Source organism: Bufo gargarizans, chromosome 6 (assembly GCF_014858855.1).
Source record: "Bufo gargarizans isolate SCDJY-AF-19 chromosome 6, ASM1485885v1, whole genome shotgun sequence".
Classification (NCBI taxonomy): domain Eukaryota; kingdom Metazoa; phylum Chordata; class Amphibia; order Anura; family Bufonidae; genus Bufo; species Bufo gargarizans.
The window spans coordinates 239,990,161-240,015,496 of NC_058085.1; the positions used below are offsets into that span (position 1 = coordinate 239,990,161).

General features: G+C 45.4%; 1 protein-coding gene across 1 annotated transcript in view; it reads right to left on the bottom strand.

Annotated features, from left to right (window-relative positions):
- LOC122941346 (oocyte zinc finger protein XlCOF7.1-like) overlaps positions 1-25,336 on the bottom strand; it is an 82,242-nt gene that overhangs the window by 25,210 nt on the left and 31,696 nt on the right. Inside the window, exons 3-4 of the mRNA XM_044298495.1 lie at positions 8,594-8,785; positions 8,387-8,510 (exon numbers count right to left, since the gene is read on the bottom strand). Coding sequence (XP_044154430.1) covers positions 8,387-8,510; positions 8,594-8,785 — 316 coding nt within the window. The remainder of the gene's footprint in view (positions 1-8,386; positions 8,511-8,593; positions 8,786-25,336) is intronic.

Sequence of the window (25,336 nt, forward strand, 5' to 3'; positions counted from 1 at the left end):
AATAGCTCTGATATAGCAGAAACCACTAAATTATGAAATTGCTAAATTGGGAATTGTATTTCAACCCAGAACAAGAAATGTGCTTGAACGGACACTAAATAACTCGCCCAGCTACAGCACTAGGGACAGATTTAGCTGGATATAAATTTGAGGCCTAGTATTTAGGCGCTGCGTGACAGGTATGGGTTTAGTGACAGAATTAGACTTGGAAATACACAGTAGCGGGTGTGTGTGAAGTTATTCTGAATGACCCAATGTGCACCTTGAATATTATATACCCTTTTAGGGATAGATTTCAAATAGCTCTGATATAGCAGAAACCACTAAATTATGAAATTGCTAAATTGGGAATTGTATTTCAACCCAGAACAAGAAATGTGCTTGAACGGACACTAAATAACTCGCCCAGCTACAGCACTAGGGACAGATTTAGCGGGATATAAATTTGAGGCCTAGTATTTAGGCGCTGGGTGACCGGTATGGATTTAGTGACAGAATTAGACTGGGATATGGCCAAAAAATAAACAGACTATTGCTGGTTAAATGCACTTGGTGTGACAGCTTCACCCTGATGTAGGCTTTAGCCAAAAAACAACCACACCATTGAGGGTTAAATGCACTTGGTGACAGGCGCAGCTTGCCCCTGATTTAGTATATGGCCAAAAAATGAACAGACTATTGCTGGTTAAATGCACTTGGTGTGACAGCTTCACCCTGATGTAGGCTTTAGCCAAAAAACAACCACACCATTGAGGGTTAAATGCACTTGGTGACAGGCGCAGCTTGCCCCTGATTTTGTATATGGCCAAAAAATGAACAGACTATTGCTGGTTAAATGCACTTGGTGTGACAGCTTCACCCTGATGTAGGCTTTAGCCAAAAAACAACCACACCATTGAGGGTTAAATGCACTTGGTCGCAGCTTGTGCTGGCGCACCACAAGACACAAAATGGCCGCCGATCACCCCAGAAAAATGTGACTGACAAACGGTCTGTGCAGCCTAAAAACAGTGAGCAATTGAGGATCAGCAGCTCAATGATCCACAGCTGCAGATCGATCAGTTAATCAAGTCCTTTGGAGGAGTTAATCTGCCTAATCTCGCCCTACTGTCGCAGCCGCAACCTCTCCCTACGCTAATCAGAGCAGAGTGACGGGCGGCGCTATGTGACTCCAGCTTAAATAGAGGCTGGGTCACATGGTGCTCTGGCCAATCACAGCCATGCCAATAGTAGGCATGGCTGTGATGGCCTCTTGGGGCAAGTAGTATGACGCTTGTTGATTGGCTGCTTTGCAGCCTTTCAAAAAGCGCCAAGAAAGCGTCACAAAAGCGCGAAGAAAGCGACGAACACCGAACCCGAACCCGGACTTTTACGAAAATGTCCGGGTTCGGGTCCGTGTCACGGACACCCCAAAATTCGGTACGAACCCGAACTATACAGTTCGAGTTCGCTCATCCCTAATTAGCAGCAATAGCAATGGTTAATATCAATAATAGCAGTAACAGTTTAAGGATATCAGCAATATTACAATGAATATACAAATAAAAATTAAAATAGAAAGCAGGAACAACTTGGATTAGTGGCAATTAGTTCCATGTACTAGTCCCCATAGAATATATATTGCACTGTTTGTTTGGAGTTCTTTGGATATCTCAGCAAAATAGCAACAATGTTTGTAGCAATTGTAGCAGCTTTGTTATTTACTTGTGGCAGTGTTTGTAGCAATTTTACTAACAGTTGATTGCTAGATATCCACACGCTCAGATGCAGTCTCACTTGTTTTAAGTATAGAGATAGGGAATGTTCCGTCTGTGCACATTCAGTGCTTAGTTTACTCACAGTTCAGCTGTTCTCTGGTGCGGCGTCCCGCTCCTGCTATGAAAACAGCCTGACCTTAGTATTGCAGATCCTCCGGTCACAGCTTATTCAAAGAGGTCAGCGTGCCACGTGTTATGGCAGCGTCCCTGTTGAGTGTCAGTTTCAGCTGTCGGGGTTCCGTTTAGGTCAGTTATCGTGAGTTCAATGTGTTCAATTCCTCTTGGAGCGCTCCAGTAGTGTAGTTTTAGATCTTCATATGCTTGTTCACCCAAACATGTTTCGGAGCGCAGACTTGCTCCTTCCTCAGTGGTCAAGCATATTCACATCCTATTTCCCTTTTATCCTGTGTCGGTCTATTGGAAAAGCCGGAGTCTAGTCCGGAATAGTGTATAGTCCAATATAAGAGCAGCTAAATCATTTCCTATTCCTTGATGTTTTAAAGTGCTATTGTATGGATATTATTCTATACTTTTAAAAAATACCTACAGATTATTATTCCTAGGTATAATATATAAATAAAAATAAAAATGCACAATAAATTGAAATAAAATATCAAATATTGGAGGAATATAACATTTGTTAAAAAGATAATAAAACAGTTATAATTATATAATATAAGTTTACACATGTTGAAATAAATTTTCAAAAATTCCGTTTTCATGAAATATCAGGCGATGTGTAAATATATAGGGACCTCCAAAAATACGTTATTTTTTGGATATATAGAGAGACCTCCAAAAATACGTAATTTTGAGTTTTGTAAAAGGGTTTTTCAGATGCGGTAAATGCTCAAACTGTAAACAAACAACTTTCCCAAGAAAAACAATGGAAGTACAATCTATAAAAAATAATTTTAAAATTGAAATTAGTGACCTACTTACATGCAACTCAGACAATGTATTATATCTAATTCAGTGCCCGTGTGGCAAACAATACATAGGCCGAACAAAAAGACTTCTGAAAACTAGGATAGCTGAACATATCGGAAACATAAAGAAAGGGTATGAAAAACATGTCCTGTCGAGACATTTTAAACAGTACCATAACCAGAACCCCTCAGGTCTAGTGTTTGCTGCATTTGAAAAAATAAATAAACACTGGAGGGGGGGTGATCACATTTCTAGGATGTCTCGACAGGAATCAAGAAGAATCTTCGAGTTCGACTCCATTCAACCAAATGGTTTGAATGCGGAACTCGAGATCTTTGGCTTCCTATAAAATGGGACGCCCCTGGTTGACGGACGACAGTGGTCTCTGTTATTTATCAGCACCCCTGTCCTCCAAAAATACGTAATTTTGAGTTTTGTAGTTTTTTGGGGGGCCCCTAGTCAAGGGAAGACAGGGGTGCTGATAAATAACAGAGACCACTGTCGTCCGTCAACCAGGGGCGTCCCATTTTATAGGAAGCCAAAGATCTCGAGTTCCGCATTCAAACCATTTGGTTGAATGGAGTCGAACTCGAAGATTCTTCTTGATTCCTGTCGAGACATCCTAGAAATGTGATCACCCCCCCTCCAGTGTTTATTTATTTTTTCAAATGCAGCAAACACTAGACCTGAGGGGTTCTGGTTATGGTACTGTTTAAAATGTCTCGACAGGACATGTTTTTCATACCCTTTCTTTATGTTTCCGATATGTTCAGCTATCCTAGTTTTCAGAAGTCTTTTTGTTCGGCCTATGTATTGTTTGCCACACGGGCACTGAATTAGATATAATACATTGTCTGAGTTGCATGTAAGTAGGTCACTAATTTCAATTTTAAAATTATTTTTTATAGATTGTACTTCCATTGTTTTTCTTGGGAAAGTTGTTTGTTTACAGTTTGAGCATTTACCGCATCTGAAAAACCCTTTTACAAAACTCAAAATTACGTATTTTTGGAGGTCTCTCTATATATCCAAAAAATAACGTATTTTTGGAGGTCCCTATATATTTACACATCGCCTGATATTTCATGAAAACGGAATTTTTGAAAATTTATTTCAACATGTGTAAACTTATATTATATAATTATAACTGTTTTATTATCTTTTTAACAAATGTTATATTCCTCCAATATTTGATATTTTATTTCAATTTATTGTGCATTTTTATTTTTATTTATATATTATACCTAGGAATAATAATCTGTAGGTATTTTTTAAAAGTATAGAATAATATCCATACAATAGCACTTTAAAACATCAAGGAATAGGAAATGATTTAGCTGCTCTTATATTGGACTATACACTATTCCGGACTAGACTCCGGCTTTTCCAATAGACCGACACAGGATAAAAGGGAAATAGGATGTGAATATGCTTGACCACTGAGGAAGGAGCAAGTCTGCGCTCCGAAACATGTTTGGGTGAACAAGCATATGAAGATCTAAAACTACACTACTGGAGCGCTCCAAGAGGAATTGAACACATTGAACTCACGATAACTGACCTAAACGGAACCCCGACAGCTGAAACTGACACTCAACAGGGACGCTGCCATAACACGTGGCACGCTGACCTCTTTGAATAAGCTGTGACCGGAGGATCTGCAATACTAAGGTCAGGCTGTTTTCATAGCAGGAGCGGGACGCCGCACCAGAGAACAGCTGAACTGTGAGTAAACTAAGCACTGAATGTGCACAGACGGAACATTCCCTATCTCTATACTTAAAACAAGTGAGACTGCATCTGAGCGTGTGGATATCTAGCAATCAACTGTTAGTAAAATTGCTACAAACACTGCCACAAGTAAATAACAAAGCTGCTACAATTGCTACAAACATTGTTGCTATTTTGCTGAGATATCCAAAGAACTCCAAACAAACAGTGCAATATATATTCTATGGGGACTAGTACATGGAACTAATTGCCACTAATCCAAGTTGTTCCTGCTTTCTATTTTAATTTTTATTTGTATATTCATTGTAATATTGCTGATATCCTTAAACTGTTACTGCTATTATTGATATTAACCATTGCTATTGCTGCTAATACTATTTCTATGGATATTTAATCATTTTTATGAACATTGTGATTTTTATATGAACATTGTGATTGCTTTATGTCTATATATTTTTAAATAATAAATTGTCCTCCATGTACCCATAATTAGAGTGCCTGCTCACTAATACCATAATTTATAACTACCACCCCTTAACCATATATTCTTGTACTCCAGGGCACTTCTTTATTCAATCCTCTTTTTTTTATTTTACCATTATATTGCGGGGCAACCCAAAGTTGAATGAACCTCTCCTCCGTCTGGGTGTCAGGGGCCTAAATATCGTAAACTGGCCTGTTCCAATTGTGGGTGACATGAAGCCTGATTCTCTGCTATGACATGAAGCCTGATTCTCTGCTGTGACATGAAGCCTGATTCTCTGCTGTGACATGAAGCCTGATTCTCTGCTGTGACATGAAGCCTGATTCTCTGCTATGGGACCTCTCTCCTCTGTCTGGGTGCCGGGACCGAAAAAAATCTGACAGTGGCCTGTTCCAGTGGTGGGTGACCTGAAGCCTGATTCTCTGCTATGACATGAAGCCTGATTCTCTGCTATGGGACCTCTCTCCTCTGTCTGGGTGCCGGGGCCTAAAAATATCTGACAGTGGCCTGTTCCAGTGGTGGATGACATGAAGCCTGATTTTCTGCTATGGGACCTCTCTCCAATTGATATTGGTTAAAAAAAATAAAATATTTTTTTATTTTAATTCATTTCCCTATCCACATTTGTTTGCAGGGATTTACCTACATTTTGCTGCCTTTTGCAGCCCTTTCCTGGGCTATTTTACAGCCTTTTTATTGCCGAAAAGTTTGGGTCCCCATTGACTTCAATGGGGTTCGGGGCAAAGTTCGGGTCGAGTTCAGATCCCGAACATTTTCGGGAAGTTCGGCCGAACTTCTCGAACCCGAACATCCAGGTGTTCGCTCAACTCTAGTTACTTGGAATCTTTTGGGTGGGGTGGAGGTAAATTCTTTTTTGTATCCCTTTTTTACAAGGTCTAGCGCCCAAGGGTTTGATGTTGTAGCTTCCCACTGGGTTAAGAAATTTTTTAACCTCCCCCTACTATGGCGTAATTGCTTTTCGCTTGGCTTGTTTTGGGGATTGAGAAGGAAACCCCTGCCCTTGCCTCCCTTCTGGTAACTCCAGTGACCAGACTTGCCTTTGCCTTTGCCTCTGTAAGGTTTGGATTGCTGACTGAAAGGGAAAAAAAAATATTTTTTTGTTCTTCCGGAAAGCCCTTCTTGTCGGCAGCTTTTTTTTAAGTATTTTATCAAGTACTGGTCCAAAAACATATTCCCCCCAAAAATGCTATGGAACAAAGCTTAGATTTGGAAATTTTATTGCCTTCCCCCCAGGATTTCATCCAAAGTGCGGGCCTGGCAGAGTTTGAGAAGGCGGCATCTTTTGCAGCAAATCTAAGCGATTCAGCGGAAGCATCCGCTAAAAACGCTGTGGCAGATTTTAGATGGGGAATAGACTGAAGGATTTTTTCTCTAGGGGTTTTATATTTTGTATGTGACATTCTAGTTCATTGAGCTAGAAATGCATGGCTCTAGCCACGGAGGTAGCTGCGATATTTGATTTTACTCCAAACATCGAAGCTTCCCAACATTTTCTTAGAAGGGAATCCGCCTTCCGTTCCATGGGGTCACGCAGCTGGGATGTGTCTTCAAATGGCAAGGAAGTCTTTTTTACTACTTTTGCCACCTGAACATTATTTTTAGGGGTTTCATAAAAAAAAAAAATTGATTCGGCAGGGTCAAAAAGTAACCTCTTCTAAATTCTTTAGAGACCCCTAGTCTTTTTTCAGGCTACGACCATTCATCAATGATAATTTCTTTTATATTTTCCTTAATGGGAAAAACTGTAGCTTTTTTTTTTTTTATGTGCGCAGTCCCTTAAACATTTCATCCTGAACAGATCTGGTTTTCTGGACGTTTTCGATGCCCATAGTTTCCCTTACGGCTTTAATAAGTTCGTCCATATCTTTGGAGGAGAAAAAGTATTTTTTTTCCTTCCTCATCCTCTATTATCTCCCCCTCCGACAGCTGATCTTCATCAAGATCGTGTTTGAACGCTGACGCCCCCTCTTCCATGTCCTCAGAATCACAGAAGGATGGAACAGATAACCTCAGTTTTTTTGTAGGAGGTGCATTTTGAGGGGTGTTGAGAGAGGCCAATGAGGATCTGATTTCGTCCTGAATCATGGTCTTAATTTCTGTCATGATAGACGGTTGCTCTTCCTTCAGAAGGTCGCTAATGCAGAGTTTTTTCTTCTGTCCATGAGGTATTATTATTTTTTTTTGCAATTAATGCATTTAATATATTTTGCTTTTGCCTTCATTTCTTTGACCTAGGCAAAAAAAAAGAGCAACCCCATTCAGGCCCATGGACTAAGGGAGCATAACGTATACAGTTAGAGATGCAGGTTTTCCCACTGGGAGACTCACGGTTGGAGTTACCGAAGGTGGGTCTAATTCGCCATGGGTCCCAGGAGCTTCCAGAGCCGACATCGCTGTTGCAGAGGCGGGGAGACGCTGGCTGAGCGCTGCAGCGCTTGTTTCAAAGTACAGCGTCTGGCGTCATCAGGGATCGACACTGGCCGGCGTAATGACGCATGCCCCGATATGCTCCGCCTCCTCCGAAAGTGGTGGTATGCAGCGGAGGCTCCAGCAATGCCTGCGTTTGGCGTCTTTGCTCCTGCTGGTCTGCTTCCGCATGAAACGGGAAGGAAGACCTTGCCAGCCCCAGTGAAGTCAGGTCTCCCCACGTCTGAGACGAGATCCACGTTAACCTCCCCAGCCCAGCTTTGGCATAAGCTGCGGGAGGGCTGAGGAGGAGATTGGTAAGCCAATCTTTTTTAAGTAAAATAAACAAAAAGAAGAACTCTTCGAACTCCCACAGGAGTTTCTCTGTGCAGCCTAGCACTGTAGGGACAAGAAAAACACTGAGGGTGAGAGTGGGTGTGGGCTTCTTAAACCCTCTATTTGTGTATTTCCTGCCCCTATAGAGGTCAAGAGGTCAATCTCTCATCCGTAGCCGTCAGGGTGGATGAAACGGAAAAACGGTCATGTGAATAGCCTTTATAGATTGCAATGGTTCTGAAAATGCCCATGTGATGGCCGCCAAAAAATACAATGGGGCGCATTTACTATAGTGTCTGCGCCTGGAGTAAAAAAGCTGTTTCAGACTGTCTTATTTACCAACTGAATTTGCACCTAGTGGGCCCCCCAGCCATTCTGACAACAGGGGCCAAAGAGTCCCGTTTCAATCCTGCAGTAGTGCGCAAGTCAGTCCACAGCTCCATTAACTTCTACTTCCCACGGAAGTTGCAGACGTGGACAAACATGTGCACTAACAAACCCAATCTGAGATGGGACTCAGGGACTCCAGCGTTCAGACTCCTAGTGCTCATACATTTATCACCTATACCGTGGATAGGCAATAAAGAGATTAGTTCACAAACAGCATTTAAGTGTCAACATAATTATGACCATACAGTATATGTGTAAAAGGGAAGGTTGTCCAAAGCTGTGCTTATGGCAGAAAATAATTATTTTATCTTTCAGGTCTTATGCCTCTTACTTGGTGATGTTTGAGGCTGGTGATTCTCCATTGTGATGTCCTTGTACAGATCCTTGTGTTCTTCTATATACTCCCACTCCTCCATGGATAGATAGACAGCGACATCCTGACTCCTTATAAGAACCTGACACACAATGATACAGTCACTAACCAGACACCTCCCACAGCATTATTGTACAACGTCCCATCACACCCAGCAGTGCTCACCTCTCTAGTCAGCAGCTCAATGATCTTGTTGGTGAGTTCTAGGATCTTCTGAACATTGCTTCTATCATACATTAGAGAGGAAGCTTGAGGCAACCTGTGCATTGTATTTTGGGTTTTGGTCCATCCTTTAAGAATATAGGGGCTACTCCAGGATGTTCCAGGCTCTCCCGATATCCTTGCAACAATGTATTCCTACATATTGAAATACGGTAATAATTTCCACTGAGCAACAGGTCTGATAAATCTATATAAATATCTTAACTCTACAGTGCATGCATTTAAAGAGGACCTTTCATGTGTTAGAAAATGGGATGCTTACCAGATTGGGCAGCCCCTACAGTTGCAGGCACTTTTTTTTTCTAAAATACCCCTCCGTTCCGGTGCCCTGGCCCCCGCTGTTTTGACACCTGATAGGTTCATTTAGACTATCAGTACAGGGAGGAGGAGACAGCAGGGTTTCTCAATGGGAGTCTCCTTCTCCCTGGCTGTAGCGCGGTCCAATCACAAAGGAGGGCGTTACGGCGGGGAGAAGGTGAGCTGTTTTTTTCTCCCTGGCTGTGACGCTCTCCGCTGCGATTGGATCTCGCTTATTTCTGCTCCACTCCTGACCAGGCTTTTTTCATCTGCTTTGAGTGGGTACTTGCACAATTTTTTTTTACATTGAAAGAGATTGAGATGTAACTTTTTTTCCGGTCACTTGCACAATCTTTTAATGTGCAAACCAATGAGACAAGTCTTGGTGAATATGAACCAGTCTTACAAGAAAACAACCACTAGATGTCAGACTTAAACCAAAAAAAGTAAAACCTGATTTATTTTGTTCAGAAAACAATAAGGTATTAGAGCATTTGAGAGTTATGTAAACAAGATATGTAGCAGGCAGCATAGAGGAACAGTGCCAACTTGCTATATACGAGATAAATGATGATGGGGTCGCTTATGTGAGGCACACTGGGTTATTATTTTACTACCTCCATGTGCCTCATATTAATAGTAAGTGGCCCCAGTGGTGTAGCTATAGAGGTCGCATTTGCAACAGTGACCCTATGCCAACCAATTACTGTAAGCAAAAACTAGTGAGCACTTCCATTATGGAAGCTCTCACTAGTCTGCAGGAGGCGAGGAGAGAGGTAAGTAAAGAGCTGTATTCACTCCTCCTCCCTGGTCTCCTCCAGGCCACACTGCACTGTCCTGACTGCGTAGAGCGTCAGGACATAGTATGTAAACTATGACCTGACTCTGTAGTGCAGCACAGGCCCAGCAGAGATCAGCAGGCAAAGAATACAGGAAGAGAACGCCGGACCTGGGCCGTAGTGGCCGAGCAGGAGAGGTAAGTTAATTTATTTAACCACTTCCAGCCCGGGCCAATTACCCCCTCCCTGACCATGCCCAATTTAGCAAATCTGACATGTGTCACTTTATGAGGTGATAACTTTGGAATGTTTTTACTTATCCAGGCCATTCAGAGACAGTTTTCTTGTGACACATTGTACATCATGTTAATGGTAAATTTGAGTCAATATATTTTACCTTTACTTATAACATAGTAACATAGTACATAAGGCCGAAAAAAGACATTTGTTTATCTAGTTCGGCCTGTCATCCTGCAAGTTGATCCAGAGGAAGGCAAAAAAAAAACAAAAAAAACCCTGTGAGGTAGAAGCTAATTTTCCCCACTTTAGGGGAATAAAAACTTCCTTCCCGACTCCAATCAGGCATCAGAATAACTCCCTGGATCAACGACCCCTCTCTAATAGCTATAGCCTGTAATATTATTACGCTCCAGAAATACATCCAGGCCCCTCTTGAATTCCTTTATTGTACTCACCATCACCACCTCCTCAGGCAGAGAGTTCCATAGTCTCACTGCTCTTACCGTAAAGAATCCTTTTCTATGTTTGTGCACAAACCTTCTTTCCTCCAGACGCAGAGGATGTCCCCTCGTCACAGTCACAGTCCTGGGAATAAATAGATGATGGGATAGATCTCTGTACTGACCCGATATATTTATACATATTAATTATATCTCCCCTCAGTCGTCTTTTTTCTAAAGTGAATAACCCTAATATTGATAATCTTTCAGGGTACTGTAGTTGCCCCATTCCAGTTATTACTTTAGTTGCCCTCCTTTAGTTGCCCTCCAGCTCTGCTATGTCTGCCTTGTTTACAGGAGCCCAGAACTGTACACAGTACTCCATGTGTGGTCTGACTAGCGATTTGTAAAGTGGTAAGACTATGTAATTTATCACGGGCATCTATGCCCCTTCTGATGCAACCCATTATCTTATTGGCCTTGGCAGCAGCTGCCTGACACTGGTTTTTGCAGCTTAGTTTGCTGTTTATTAAATTCCTTTTCCCTGTCAGTGTTACGAGTGTTTTATCATTTAGTATGTATGGGTGACTTACATTATTCCTTCCCATGTGCATAACTTTACATTGGTCAGTGTTAAACCTCATCTGCCACTTATCTGCCCAAGCCTCCAATCTATCCAGATCCCTCTGTAGTAGTATACTGTCCTATTCAGTGTAAATAACTTTACACAGTTTAGTGTCATCTGTGAAAATGTATACCTTACTATGCAAGCCTTCTACAAGATCATTAATAAGTATATTGAAGAGAATAGGGCCCAATACTGACCCCATGAGGTACCCCACTAGTGACAGTGACCTTATCTGAGTGTGTACCGTTAATAACCACCCTCTGTTTTCTATCATTGAGCCAGTTACTTACCCACACACAGACGTTTTCTCCCAGTCCGAGCATTCTCATTTTATATACTAACCTTTTATGTGGTACAATGTCAAATGCTTTGGAGAAGTCCAGATATACGACATCCATTGATTCGCTGCTGTCAAGTCTAGAACTTACCTTCTCATAGAAACTGATTAAATTATCGATCCCTCACGAAGCCATGCTGATATGGCGTTATTTGCTTATTTCCGTTGAGATGCTCTAAGATAGCATCTCTCAGAAAACCTTCAAACAGTTTACCCACAACAGATGTTAAACTTACCAGCCTATAGTTTCTAGGCTCTGTTTTTGGACCCTTTTTGAATATTGGCACCACATTTGCCATGCGCCAATCCTGTGGGACATTCCCTGTCAGTATAGAGTCCGCAAATATCAGAAATAAGGGTCTGGCTATGACATTACTTAATTCCCTTAGGATACGGGGGTGTATGCCACCTGGTCCTGGCGATTTGTCTATTTTAATCTTTTTAAGTCGCTGATGTACTTCTTCCTGGGTCAGACAGGACACTTTTTATGGGGAATTTATTTTTACATTCTGCATGTCATCTGACAGTTTATTTTCCTCAGTGAATACATTGGAGAAAAAAAATATTTAACAGCTTTGCTTTCTCCTCGTCGCTCTCTGCGACTCCCCCCTCATTACTCTTTAAAGGGCCAACACCTTCAGATTTATACTTTTTAACATTTATATAATTGAAGAACATTTTAGGGTTAGTTTTACTCTTTGGCAATTAATCTCTCGGTCTCTAGTTTAGCCGCTTTTATTTGTTTTTTACATGTTCTATTTTTTTCCTTATAGTTTTTCAGTGCTTTCGTGCTACCCTCCTGTTTTAGTGATTTATAGGCTTTCTTTTTGTCATTTATTGCTTTCTTTACAGTTCTATTTATCCACATTGGTTTCTTTTTGTTCCTTAACCTTTTATTCCCATACGGTATGTACCTCTCACAATGAGATTTTAGGATGTTTTTAAAGATATCCCATTTTGTGGCTGTATTTTTATTTTTGAGGACTTTGTCCCAGTTAGTTAGGCCTATGGCCTCTCTTAGTTGGCTAAATTTAGCTTTTTTGAAGTTTGGTATTTTTGTTCCTCCCTGTAGAAACGCTCTTTTGAATGATAATTAGAAGGTTATTACTTTATGGTCACTATTTCCCAGGTGTCCACTAACCTGCACGTCTGTTGTTCTGTCAGGTCTGTTGGTTAATACTAAGTCCAGTATGGCCGTCCCTCTAGTCGGGTCCTGAACCAGTTAGGAGAGGTAATTGTCTTTGGTTATTGCCAAGAACCTGTTTCCCTTATGAGATATACAAGTTTCAGTTTCCCAGTCTATATCTGGGTAGTTGAAGTCCCCCATAATAACCACCTCATTATGATTTGCCGCCTCGTCTATCTCGTTTAGTAGTAGATTTTCTGTGGACTCTGGTATATTTGGTGGTTTATATTAAACTCCTATTAGTAATTTTATTGTTGATTTTAGCTCCATGTATCTCTACCCACAGTGACTCCACATGTTCATGTCCCTCACTTATATCTTCATGGAGTGTGGGCTTTAGACAAGACTTTACATAAAGGCAAACCCCTCCCCCTCTACGGTTTTGACGATCCTTTCTAAACACTCTGTAACCTTGTACATTAACTGCCCAGTCATAGCTATCATCCAGCCTTGTCTCAGTTATTCCCACTATGTCATAGTCCTCCTCACACATCACTAATTCCAGCTCCCCAGTTTTATTAGTCAGGCTTCTGGCATTAGTATACATACATTTGAGAGGTTTATGTATATTTTTTACCCTACACCTTTCCTTCTGAACTGTTCTAGTCCCTCCTTCCATTCCTCCCCCAGTCCCACTACCTTGCCCCCGGTCTCTATCTGCACTATCTTCCCCTCCTATAGTGTAATTTCCCTCCCCCCCAGTCCCTAGTTTAAACACTCCTCCAACCTTCCAGCCATCTTTCTCCCCAGCACAGCTGCCCCTTCCCCATTGAGGTGCAGCCCGTCCCTACGATAGAGCCTGTAGCCGATAGAGAAGTCGGCCCTCCAGGAACCCAAACCCCTCCTTCCTACACCAGTTCTTGAGCCACTTGTTAATCTCCCTAATCTCCCACTGCCTTTCTTGTGTGGCTCGTGGTACAGGCAGTATTTCGGAAAATACTACCTTTGAGGTCCTTGCCCTAAGCTTTTGACCTAAATCCCTGCAATCATTTTTAAGGACTCTCCACCTACCTCTAACTTTGTCATTGTTTCCGATATGGACCATGACCGCTCAATCTTCTCCATCCCCTCCAAGTAATCTGTCAACCCGATCCGCGATGTGTCGAACTCTAGCGCCAGGAAGACAGCACACTGTTCGGCGATCACAGTCTTTGTGACAGATGTCCCTATTTGTTCCCCTAATAATGGAGTCTCCCACTACCAGCACCTGTCTGGCCTGTCCTGCTCTCCTGGTTCCCTGCTTACTGGAGCTGACATTCCCCTGACTGGCAGAGGAAGTGTCTGGCTGCAGCAGTGCCGTCCCTGGACTGACATCCCCCTCATCTGCCAAATGTGCAAACTTGTTGGGGTGTGTCAGATCAGGGCTAGCCTCCCTGGCACTCTTCCCCCTACCCCGCTTTCTAACTGTTATAAAAAAAGAAATAAAAAATCCTGGTTTTCTAAATTTGAATCTCTCTGCTTTTAAGACAAATAGTGATACCTAATAAAATACTCATTAATTAACATTCACCATATGTCTATTATTTTGGCATCATTTTGGTAATGTAATTTTATTTTTTTTAGGACGTAAAAAGGTTTAGAATTTTAGAAGCAATTTTTAAGAAAATTTCTAAAATCAATTTTTTTTTAAGGTTCAGTTCTGAAGTCATTTTAAGGATCTCACATAATAGAAACCACCCATAAATACCCCATTTTAGAAACTACACCCCTCAAACTATTCAAAACTGGTTTTAGAAGTGTTGTTAATCCTTTAAGTATTCCACAGTAATTAAAGCAAAATCAAAAGGTGAAAGTTCAAAATGTCAAATTTTTTGCAGATTTCCCATTTTAATAATTTTTTTCCTGTAACATATCAAGGGCTAACAAGAAAACAAACCTCAAAATTTATTACCCTGATTCTGCAGCTTACAGAACCACCCCATATGTGGTCATATACCACTGTATGGGCACACGGCAGGGTGCAGAAGGCAAGGAGCGCGATATGATTTGTGTATCACTTGAAGAGTAGAGATGTCCCGAACTATTCGCCGGTGAACATCGCTTGTTCGCGTTCGCTGCGGCGGGCGAACATATGCGATGTTCGGTCCTCCCCTATATGTCATCATTGAGCAAACTTTGACCTTGTACCTCACAGTCAGCAGACACATTCCTGCCAATCAGCAGCATACCCTCCCACATCCTATCAAGAAGCAAGGACAGCATCCATCTTAGATTCATTCGGAAGCTGCAGTGTTAATGAGAGCAATAGGGATTTAATAGATTTAATAGGGAAATCGATAGCTAGGCCAGTGTATTCAGTGTCCACTCCAGTCCTCAAAGAGGCATCTGATCTGCTGTAAGGACAGCGTCCTGACAGCACCCCAAAAAGCCCTTTTTAGGGCTAGTAAATCAGTCTGCTTTTTTTTTCTTTTTTTCTCTATAATATAATTGCAGTTGCCTGCCAGCGTGTGTGTCAGGCCCACAGAATGTACTGTGCTCACTACTGCCAGTGCCCAGTGCCACCACTTATATTCTGGTGTCACAGTAGCTTGCTTTTTAAACAGCAAAACCCTTTTTTCACTGTAATATAATTGCAGTTGCCTGCCAGCGTGTGTATCAGGCCCACAGCGTGTACTGTCCCCACTACTGCCAGTGCCCAGTGCCACCACTCATATCTGGTGTCACAGTAGCTTGCACGCATAGTACCACTAATCGGAAAAAAAATGACAGGCAGAGGCAGGCAATCCCGCAGGGGCCGTCGTGGTCGTGGTGCTGTGATTTCCTTTGGCCCTAGAATAATACCCAGTGTTCAGAGGCCACGTACCCTGTACTCGAAGAGGACATAGTTGACTGGCTAACACAGGACACCCAATCTTCTACAGCTTCCGCTCGGAACCTTGACGCACCATCCTCCTCCAGCTCAGCTTCGGGCACCTCTCAAGTTACCACTCGCCCGCCTGTCGCCACCACCAACACTAGCACCACAGCTGCTTCACTTGATCTGTCAGAGGAGTTATTTACACATCAGTTAGAAGAAATGAGTGATGCGCAACCATTATTGCCAGAGGATGTAGATAACAGGGATATGTCTCAGTCAGGCAGCATTACACACATGGACGTACGGTGTGATGATGATGTTGTAACCACTGCTGCTTCCTTTGCCGAGTTGTCAAATACAAGTGAAGCGGTTGATGATGATGATGATGTGTCCATGGATGTCACGTGGGTGCCCGCTCGAAGAGAAGAACAGGGGGAAAGTTCAGATGGGGAGACAGAGAGGAGGAGGAGACAAGTTGGAAGCAGGGGGAGGTCGTCGCAAGGAGCTAGTGGCACAGTCAGACCGCATGTATCGGCACCCAGGGTCAGCCAGACAGCACGCCAATCAACGCATGCTGTTGCCACCACCAGAATGCAGTCATTGCAAAGCTCAGCAGTGTCGCATTTTTTTTTGTGTGTCTGCTTCTGATAACAGCAATGCCATTTGCAACTTGTGCCAAAAGAAACAGAGTCGTGGGAAGTCCAACACCCACCTAGGTACAACTAGAGTTGTTGCGATACCAAATTTTTGATTCGGTTTCGATACCATGAAAAAGTATTGCGATACTCGATACTATTCGATACCATGCAAAAAAAAATAAACCAAAAAAGCCACGTGCATTCCGCATGTTTAAAAATGGCGAATCGCGCAGTTTTTATAAATTTTTTTCTGTTCCGGCGTTCACCACCTAGATTTTTTTTTATATTTTAATAGTTTGGACTTTTCTGACGTGGCGATATGTAATATGTTTATTATTTATATATTTTATATATGTGAAATTGGGAAAAGGCGGTCATTTATACTTCATATTTTGGTGGGGTTTTTTTTTTTACTTTTTTTTTTTACACTTTTTATTTAATAACTATTTCCCCCCTTAGGCTACTTTCACACTAGCGTTCGGGTGTACGCTTGTGAGCTCCGTTTGAAGGGGCTCACAAGCGGCCCCGAACGCATCCGTCCAGCCCTAATGCATTCTGAGTGGATGAGGATCCGCTCAGACTGCATCAGTCTGGCAGCGTTCAGCCTCCGCTCCGCTCAGCAGGCAGACACCTGAACGCTCCTTGCAGCGTTCGGGTGTCCGCCTGGCCGTGCGGAGGCAAGCGGCCCCGAACGCATCCGTCCAGCCCTAATGCATTCTGAGTGGATGCGGATCCGCTCAGAATGCATCAGTCTGGCAGCGTTCAGCCTCCGCTCCGCTCAGCAGGCAGACACCTGAACGCTCCTTGCAGCGTTCGGGTGTCCGTCTGGCCGTGCGGAGGCAAGCGGATCCATCCAGACTTACAATGTTTACAATGGAAGTCAATGGGGACGGATCCGTTTGAAGATGACACAATATGGCTCAATCTTCAAACGGATCCGTCCCCCATTGACTTTCAATGTAAAAGTCTGGACGGATCCGTTCAGGCTACTTTCACAGTTAGAATTTTTTTTACAATATAATGCAGACGGATCCGTTCTGAACGGATCCACCATCTGCATTATATGAGCGGATCCGTCTCAGACGAATCCGTTCTGAACGCAAGTGTGAAAGTAGCCTTAGGGGCTAGAACCTGGGATCTTTTATCCCTTGTCCTATTCAGCTCTATCAGGGTGAATAGGACTTCACACTGTCCCTGCTGCTCTGTGCCTTGTGCACACAGCATCAGGGATGTTACCATGGCAACCAGGGCTTCTGTAGTGTCCTGGCTGCCATGGTAACTGATCGGAGCCCCAGGCTTACACAGCTGGGGCTCCGATCAGAAGCTGCCACTGCACCACCAATGAGGGGGAGGGGAGAGGTCCCTGTGGCCACTGCCACCAATGATTTTAATACTGGGGGGTTGAGAGGGGCCGGCGCACTGTGCCACCAATGATTTTAATGGGATGGGGGGTTGAGGGGCACACTGAACCACCAATGATAAATTACACCTTTATACAGGAGGAGGGTACTGGCAGATCAGCAGTTAACCCCTTAGGTGCCGCACCTGAGGGGTTAACTGCCTCTGATCGCAGCTCCCTGTCAGGGGCAGGGTGCCGGCAATGCGATTCTGCTGCCGGCACCCACCTCCTGTATTGTGTTAGACTGACTTTCACTATCAGGCCATACAGAGCGGCGCCCAGCGATGTCCCAGCACTCACCATTAGTCCTGGGCGCCGCTCCGTTCGCCCGCAGTGCCCCATTACTGTCTCCTCTCCTGCTCCACATGCTGCTGATTACTATCGGAGCGATGGGAGGAGACATCAGCTTCACTAGTTAGCGTTCCTTCTTCCTGGCTGTAGCGCTGTCCAATCGCAGCGCAGGGAGAAGGAACGCCCACTAGTGAAGCTGATGTCTCCTCCCATCGCTCCGATAGTAATGAGCAGCATGTGGAGCAGGAGAGGAGACAGTAATGGGGCACTGCGGGCGAACGGAGCGGCGCCCAGGACTAATGGTGAGTGCTGGGGCATCGCTGGGCGCCGCTCTGTGGGAAATGGGAATAGTCCTATTTGGTAGCGCAGAGCGCCCGCCCCTCCTCCGCCCCTCTATCCTCATTGGTGGCGCAGTGCGCCCGCCCCTCCTCCCCCCCTCTCTTCTCATTGGTGGCAGCGGCAGCAGCACAGGGGGGAGGGAGGACAGCTTCCTTCTCCCCGTGCTGCTGAGAGAACATGAGCGCGCCGATAGCAGCGCGCTCATGTTCAGAGATACTAGGCTGCGCAGAAGCGCAGCCCAGTATTGAAAAAACGGAAATCCCGGTATCGTATCGATACCGGGACAAAAGTATCGATTGGGTATCGAAATTTCGATACCCGCAACAACCCTAGGTACAACTGCTTTGCGAAGGCACATGATCTCGCATCACAAACGCCTATGTATGGGATCAACACATGATGACGAGTACAAGCAGCACACAAATTCAAAGCCACCATCTTCCTCCTGGTCCAGCATCTTCAGCCAGGTCAACCACTTCTGTCCTCCTTGCCCCCTCTCAGCCACCCGCCACTCCACCTCTCGCCTTGAGCAGTTCCTGCTCATCTGCCCACAGTCAGGTGTCTGTCAAGGACATGTTTGAGCGTAAGAAGCCAATGTCACAGAGTCACCCCCTTGCCCGACGTCTGACAGCTGGCTTGTCGGAACTCTTAGCCTGCCAGCTTTTACCATACAAGCTGGTGGAGTCTGAGGCCTTCAAAAAATTTGTAGCTACTGGGACACCGCAGTGGAAGGTACCCGGACTAATTTTTTTTTTCTCACAAAAGGCAATCTCCAACCTGTACTCTATTGTCAGTCATGGCATGTCTGGCACACAGTGTTGGGGCAAGGGTCCATCTGACCACTGATACCTGGTCTGCAAAGCACGGTCAGGGGCAGGTATATCACGTACACTGCGCATTGGGTAAACCTGCTGACGGCTCCCAAGCATGGAATGCGTGGCTCTGCAGAGGAGTTGGTGACACTGCCGCGACTTGCAGGCAGGCCTGATGCCAACTCCTCTACTCCTCCTACTCCATCCGCTAACCTCCTCGGCTGAGTCCTCTTCTGCTGCTGTGTCTTGCTCCACATCAACCGCACACCCCCAGCTCCCCAGGAGCTATTCCACATCCTGGATACGATAGTGTCACACCGTCTTGGGGTTGACTTGCCTGAAAGCAGAGAGTCACACCGGGGACCAGCACTCCTGTCCGCCCTGAACGCACAGGTGGATCAGTGGCTGACTCCGCACCAACTGGAGATCGGCAAAGTGGTGTGTGACAACGGTAGCAATTTGTTGGCGGCATTGAATTTGGGCAAGTTGACACATGTGCCGTGCATGGCACATGTGTTGAATCTGATCGTACAACGCTTTGTGCATAAGTATCCAGGCTTACAGGACGTCCTCAAGCAGGCCAGGAAGGTGTGTGGCCATTTCAGGCATTCCTACACCTCCATGGCGCACTTTTCAGATATTCAGCGGCGAAACAACATGCCAGTGAGGCGCTTGATTCGCGACAGCCCGACACGTTGGAATTCAACACTCCTAATGTTCGACCGCCTGCTCCAACAAGAAAAAGCCGTCAACGAGTATTTGTATGACCGGGGTACTAGGACAGCCTCTGCAGAGCTGGGCATTTTTTTGCCACGTTACTGGACGCTCATGCGTCCTTTTGAGGAGGTGACAAACGTAGTCGGTCGCACCGAAGGCACCATCAGTGACATCATCCCATTGGTTTTCTTCCTGGAGCGTGCCCGGCGAAGAGTGCTGGATCAGGCCGTAGATGAGCGTGAAGAGGAAGAGTTGTGGTCACCATCACCACCAGAAACAGCCTTATCAGCATTGCTTGCTGGACCTGCCGCAACGCTGGAAGAGGAGTCTGAGGAGGAATGTGGCTTTGAAGAGGAGGAAGACCAACCACAGCAGGCATCCCAGGGTGCTCGTTGTCACCTATCTGGTACCCGTGGTGTTGTACGTGGCTGGGGGGGGAGAACAGACCTTCAGTGAGGACGAGGAACGGGACATGAGTAGCTCGGCATCCAACCTTGTGAAAATGGGGTCTTTCATGCTGTCATGCCTGTTGAGGGACCCTCGTATAAAAAGTCTGAAGGAGAACGACCTGTACTGGGTGGCCACGCTACTAGACCCCCGGTATAAGCAGAAAGTGGCTGAAATGTTACCGAATTACCGGAAGTCGGAAAGGATACAGTAGTTCCAAAACAAGTTAAAAAGTATGCTTTACACAGCGTATAAGGGTGATGTCACAGCACAACGGGAATCTAACAGGGGAAGAGGTGAAAGTAATCCTCCTCCTACCACAACCACGCCGGCAAGGACAGGACGCTTTACAGACGTGTTGTTGATGGAGGACATTCAGAGCTTTTTAATTCCTACGCATCGCCACAGCCCTTCGGGGTCCACCCTCAGAGAACGACTCGACCGACAGGTAGCAGACTACCTCGCCTTAACTGCAGATATCGACACTCTGAGGAGCGATGAACCCCTTGACTACTGGGTGTGCAGGCTTGACCTGTGGCCTGAGCTATCCCAATTTGCGATAGAACTTCTGGCCTGCCCCGCTTCAAGTGTCCTGTCAGAAAGGACCTTCAGTGCAGCATTAGGTATTGTCACTGAGAAGAGAAGTCGCCTAGGTCAAAAAAGTCATCTTTATTCAGATGAATGAGGCATGGATCCCGAAGGGACTGACAGTGGGCGATACATTTGACTAAAAAAGGCCTGGTGATGAGATGAGATGCCTTGGGCTAAAAATGGTCCACACGCTGCTGTATTTTATCTCTGCATGCCAGATGACTTGCGTGACTTCTCCGCCCCCAACTTGGGTTCAAGCTGCAATGTTTTAGTGCACTTTCTACTTGGAAAACATCAATTTTTGCTACAGCAGCGGCTGCAACAATACCACATTTTTCAGGCATGTGTAAATGCCTAATTTTTCTGGCCTCTGGTGCTGCACTGTGGCTGCAAAAACAAAACAAATAAAAAGGCACATACATGTCAATTCCCCTTCGTGATCGTTACCTTGTTGTGGTGAAGGTGCTTGCGTATTACAATGAAGCGATCACCTCTATGAGTGTGTTGGTAATGGCAATGTTGGCACACCCCAGATGATAAGGTCATTGCTTCATTGTGAACAGACCAAAAGCGATCGGCTGGATAATTTTGCATAGAAAAAAACATTAATTTTCTTTGTGATCATCTAAGGTGAAATGAATGAACTGGTCCCTTACTGGGGATCAAAGGGAATAAAACTTAACATTTAATGGTAATAAAATTAGAATAAATGGCACAAAAAAGGATACAAAAAAATAGACAAGCCCAGAAGGGCCAAAGACAATTGCACGAATATGCACCAGTGTAAGTATGGAAAGTTCTCACCCGGATGGTTGATAGACGGACAGGTCTGTGTGGATGGAACCTGGTTGGTGATGCCACAGGGAAGAAGTCCGGTTCTTGGAGGGTGCTGGTCACTGGAGCCCGTGCATTAAGGATGGTACCAAAATATGCTAGACGGTAGGTAAGGTCGGGAGTATTAGTCCCTAGTGTGTTCCTAGTAAGGGGGAAGGGGGCTAGTAGACCCTACCTACCTATACGGAGTACTTGCTCCGCAAGGAGCGACCGCGTCCGGATACCTAACCCTGGTACGGGCCGGTGTCCCTATTAAACCCTAGAGATGTCCCGACGTGTCACGTTTCCGTTAGAAAAACTCATCAGGGGACGTAAAAAGTACAGGGTAACAGGCAAAATGGTGCCTGAAAAATGAGCAATATTGGCAGCTAGACCAGCTAAGGGTGCTAGCTACAAGTGTGGGAGCTGAGTCGGTCAGCCAGGGTAATGGCTAGTAGACGCTATAGAACGGTCCAGTGGGGCCTATTCAAGCTCCAGGTACGGTGGCCCAAGTCAGAGGGTTTGAGGTCAGGGGCTGTCGGCACTGCTTACCTCAAATGTGCCGTTTAAATGAAGACGAGCGCAGCGCGCTCATTACCGAGGCACGCCCCCCCAATTGTCACGTGGAGACCGGTAAGGCTGCGTCCCGTGAACATGTGTCCTGCATGTCGTGGAACGCAGCGTCGGACGGCGCGTGCGTTCCACAAGCCACCACAGGGGCCGCACAGATGGAGCTGTGTGCAGCGCCGAGGGCGGAGACAGGTGGAGCGCAAGCGTCAGACGCCGACGCCGAGGAGGCACGCAGGAGAGTAGGAGGGGCGAGAAAGTGGGAGCCTGGGGGCGGGCTGGTTGCCTGGCAACTAGACGCCGCATTGAGACATACGGGGAGCAAGTTGCTGCAATAAGTTGCTGCCAGCGTGTCAGCGGTCTCAGGGATGAAGCAAAAACATTTTTGCTAATTACATCAGAGCTTCTTAGGGAGGATAAACATAAGCAACTGAGCCCAGCTGCTATGACAGGAGGCCGGCGGTGAGGCCAGGAGGTACAAGGGACATGAAGTATAACGATTAGGTACAATCGATTTAAATAAATTAATTTAGATTAAATTAAATCCAGAAGTAATGGGACAAGATAGTGTCATCAGATGGTCACAAAAAACAGCTAAAGTTGAGCTGTTCATTAAGCTCCAACGGTGTCATGGATTTAAGATAATAGATCCAGCGGAGTTCCCGCTGAAGGATCGCCCGGTCCCAATCACCTCCACGGCGTGGAGGGACGACTCGGTCAATGCCCATGAAGGACACATAGGCAGTGCCGTTATGATGAGTGCGGATGTGATTGGCTATTGGTGTGTCCTTGCTCTTGGATATGTCATTGAGGTGTTCACCCACCCGCCTGCGAAACTCTCGGATAGTCTTACCGACATATTCTTTACCGCATTCGCAGGCGAGGCGGTAAATCACCCCCCGGGTCCTGCAATTGATGAAGTGGTTAATGGTGTAGACCTTACCGGTGTTGTTACTACGGAAGATCCTACCTGTTTGCAAATGGCTGCATGCAATGCACCCACTACATCTGTAGCAGCCTTTGATGTTTGACTGCAACCATGCAGTACCCGAGGGTACAGGCGGTATAAATTCGCTTGAGACCTACCTGTCGCGGAGGTTACGACCCCTGCGATAAGTGATGGTAGGATGTGGTCCCAAGACCTCTCTGAGGTCTGGATCCATCATGAGGACACCCCAATTTTTGCATAGAATATTACGAACTTCGGGTGCTGCACGGTCAAAAGTGCTAATCAGGCGGATGAGATTCCCCGTCTGTTCCTGGTGAGGTTTAGCTGTTTTTTGTGACCATCTGATGACACTATCTTGTCCCATTACTTCTGGATTTAATTTAATCTAAATTAATTTATTTAAATAGATTGTACCTAATCGTTATACTTCATATCCCTTGTACCTCCTGGCCTCACCGCCGGCCTCCTGTCATAGCAGCTGGGCTCAGTTGCTTATGTTTATCCTCCCTAAGAAGCTCTGATGTAATTAGCAAAAATGTTTTTGCTTCATCCCTGAGACCGCTGACACGCTGGCCTCTTATTGCAGCAACTTGCTCCCCGTATGTCTCAATGCGGCGTCTAGTTGCCAGGCAGCCAGCCCGCCCCCAGGCTCCCGCTTTCTCGCCCCTCCTACTCTCCTGCATGCCTCCTCGGCGTCTGACGCTTGCGCTCCACCTGTCTCCGCCCTCGGCGCTGCACACAGCTCCATCTGTGCGGCCCCTGTGGTGGCTTGTGGAACGCACGCGCCGTCCGACGCTGCGTTCCACGGCATGCAGGACACATGTTCACGGGACGCAGCCTTACCGGTCTCCACGTGACAATTGGGGGGGGGCGTGCCACGGTAATGAGCGCGCTGCGCTCGTCTTCATTTAAACGGCACATTTGAGGTAAGCAGTGCCGACAGCCCCTGACCTCATACCCTCTGACTTGGGAGGATTTTTTGTTGTCCGGTCCCACTGGCCTGGCCACCGTACCTGGAGCTTGAATAGGCCCCACTGGACCGTTCTATAGCGTCTACTAGCCATTACCCTGGCTCACCGACTCAGCTCACACACTTGTAGCTAGCCCCCTTAGCTGGTCTAGCTGCCAATATTGCTCATTTTTCAGGCACCATTTTGCCTGTTACCCTGTACTTTTTACGTCCCCTGATGAGTTTTTCTAACGGAAACGTGACACGTCGGGACATCTCTAGGGTTTAATAGGGACACCGGCCCGTACCAGGGTTAGGTATCCGGACGGGGTCGCTCCTTGCGGAGCAAGTACTCAGTATAGGTAGGTAGGGTCTACTAGCCCCCTTCCCCCTTACTAGGGACACACTAGGGACTAATACTCCCGACCTTACCTACCGTCTAGCATATTTTGGTACCATCCTTAATGCACGTGCTCCAGTGACCAGCACCCTCCAAGAACCGGACTTCTTCCCTGTGGCATCACCAACCAGGTTCCATCCACACAGACCTGTCCGTCTATCAACCATCCGGGTGAGAACTTTCCATACTTACACTGGTGCATATTCGTGCAATTGTCTTTGGCCCTTCTGGGCTTGTCTATTTTTTTGTATCCTTTTTTGTGCCATTTATTCTCATTTTATTACCATTAAATGTTAAGTTTTATTCCCTTTGATCCCCAGTAAGGGACCAGTTCATTAATTTCATACAATTTGGGATTATTTGGTCAAGGCTCTAAGCTAGACCTGTGCACTTTTGTGTATCATCTAAGGTGATCATTAAAGCCTACTAGGCCAACTATGGGCCCACACTGCAGAATCATTGTTTTCTGGGTCACTTAACTGTCACTGAACTACCTCAGCACGACCATAGGCTTTGAAAAACCGCCATCGCCTGCAATCTTCCAAACGTGCGCACGAGCACAGTCATCATTCACTACACCAAGATTGATGCATAGAGGAATACATTTATGTCATGAGTGTGTCAACTATTGACAACTCTTTACGGTTGTCTAAAATCTATTCGATACACGTCCCCTGATAGGGGACGTAACAGGGATTAAACTGATAGGAATAGTACTACTTAACATACCACTCATATAGGGTAGCACAGTACTTTGCACGGCGCACGCGCAGTGCCCCAAATTGGAAGTAAGAGGACCGACCAAGCATCTTTTTCCATCTCCCGTTTCCTAAAATCTATTCCATACACCGGCCCCTGATAGGGGACAAAACAGAGATTAAACTGGTAAGAACAGATTTATTTAATAAAAAAAAAAAAAGAAGGAGGACAGCCTTTGCGGTATTTTTTGGCCGCGTTACTGAACGCTCATGCACAATGGCTGTAGGCTCATGCGTCCTTTTGCGGAGGTGACAAACCTGGTCAGTCAAACCTAAGGCAACATCATCCCACATGCGTTTTTTCTGGAGCGT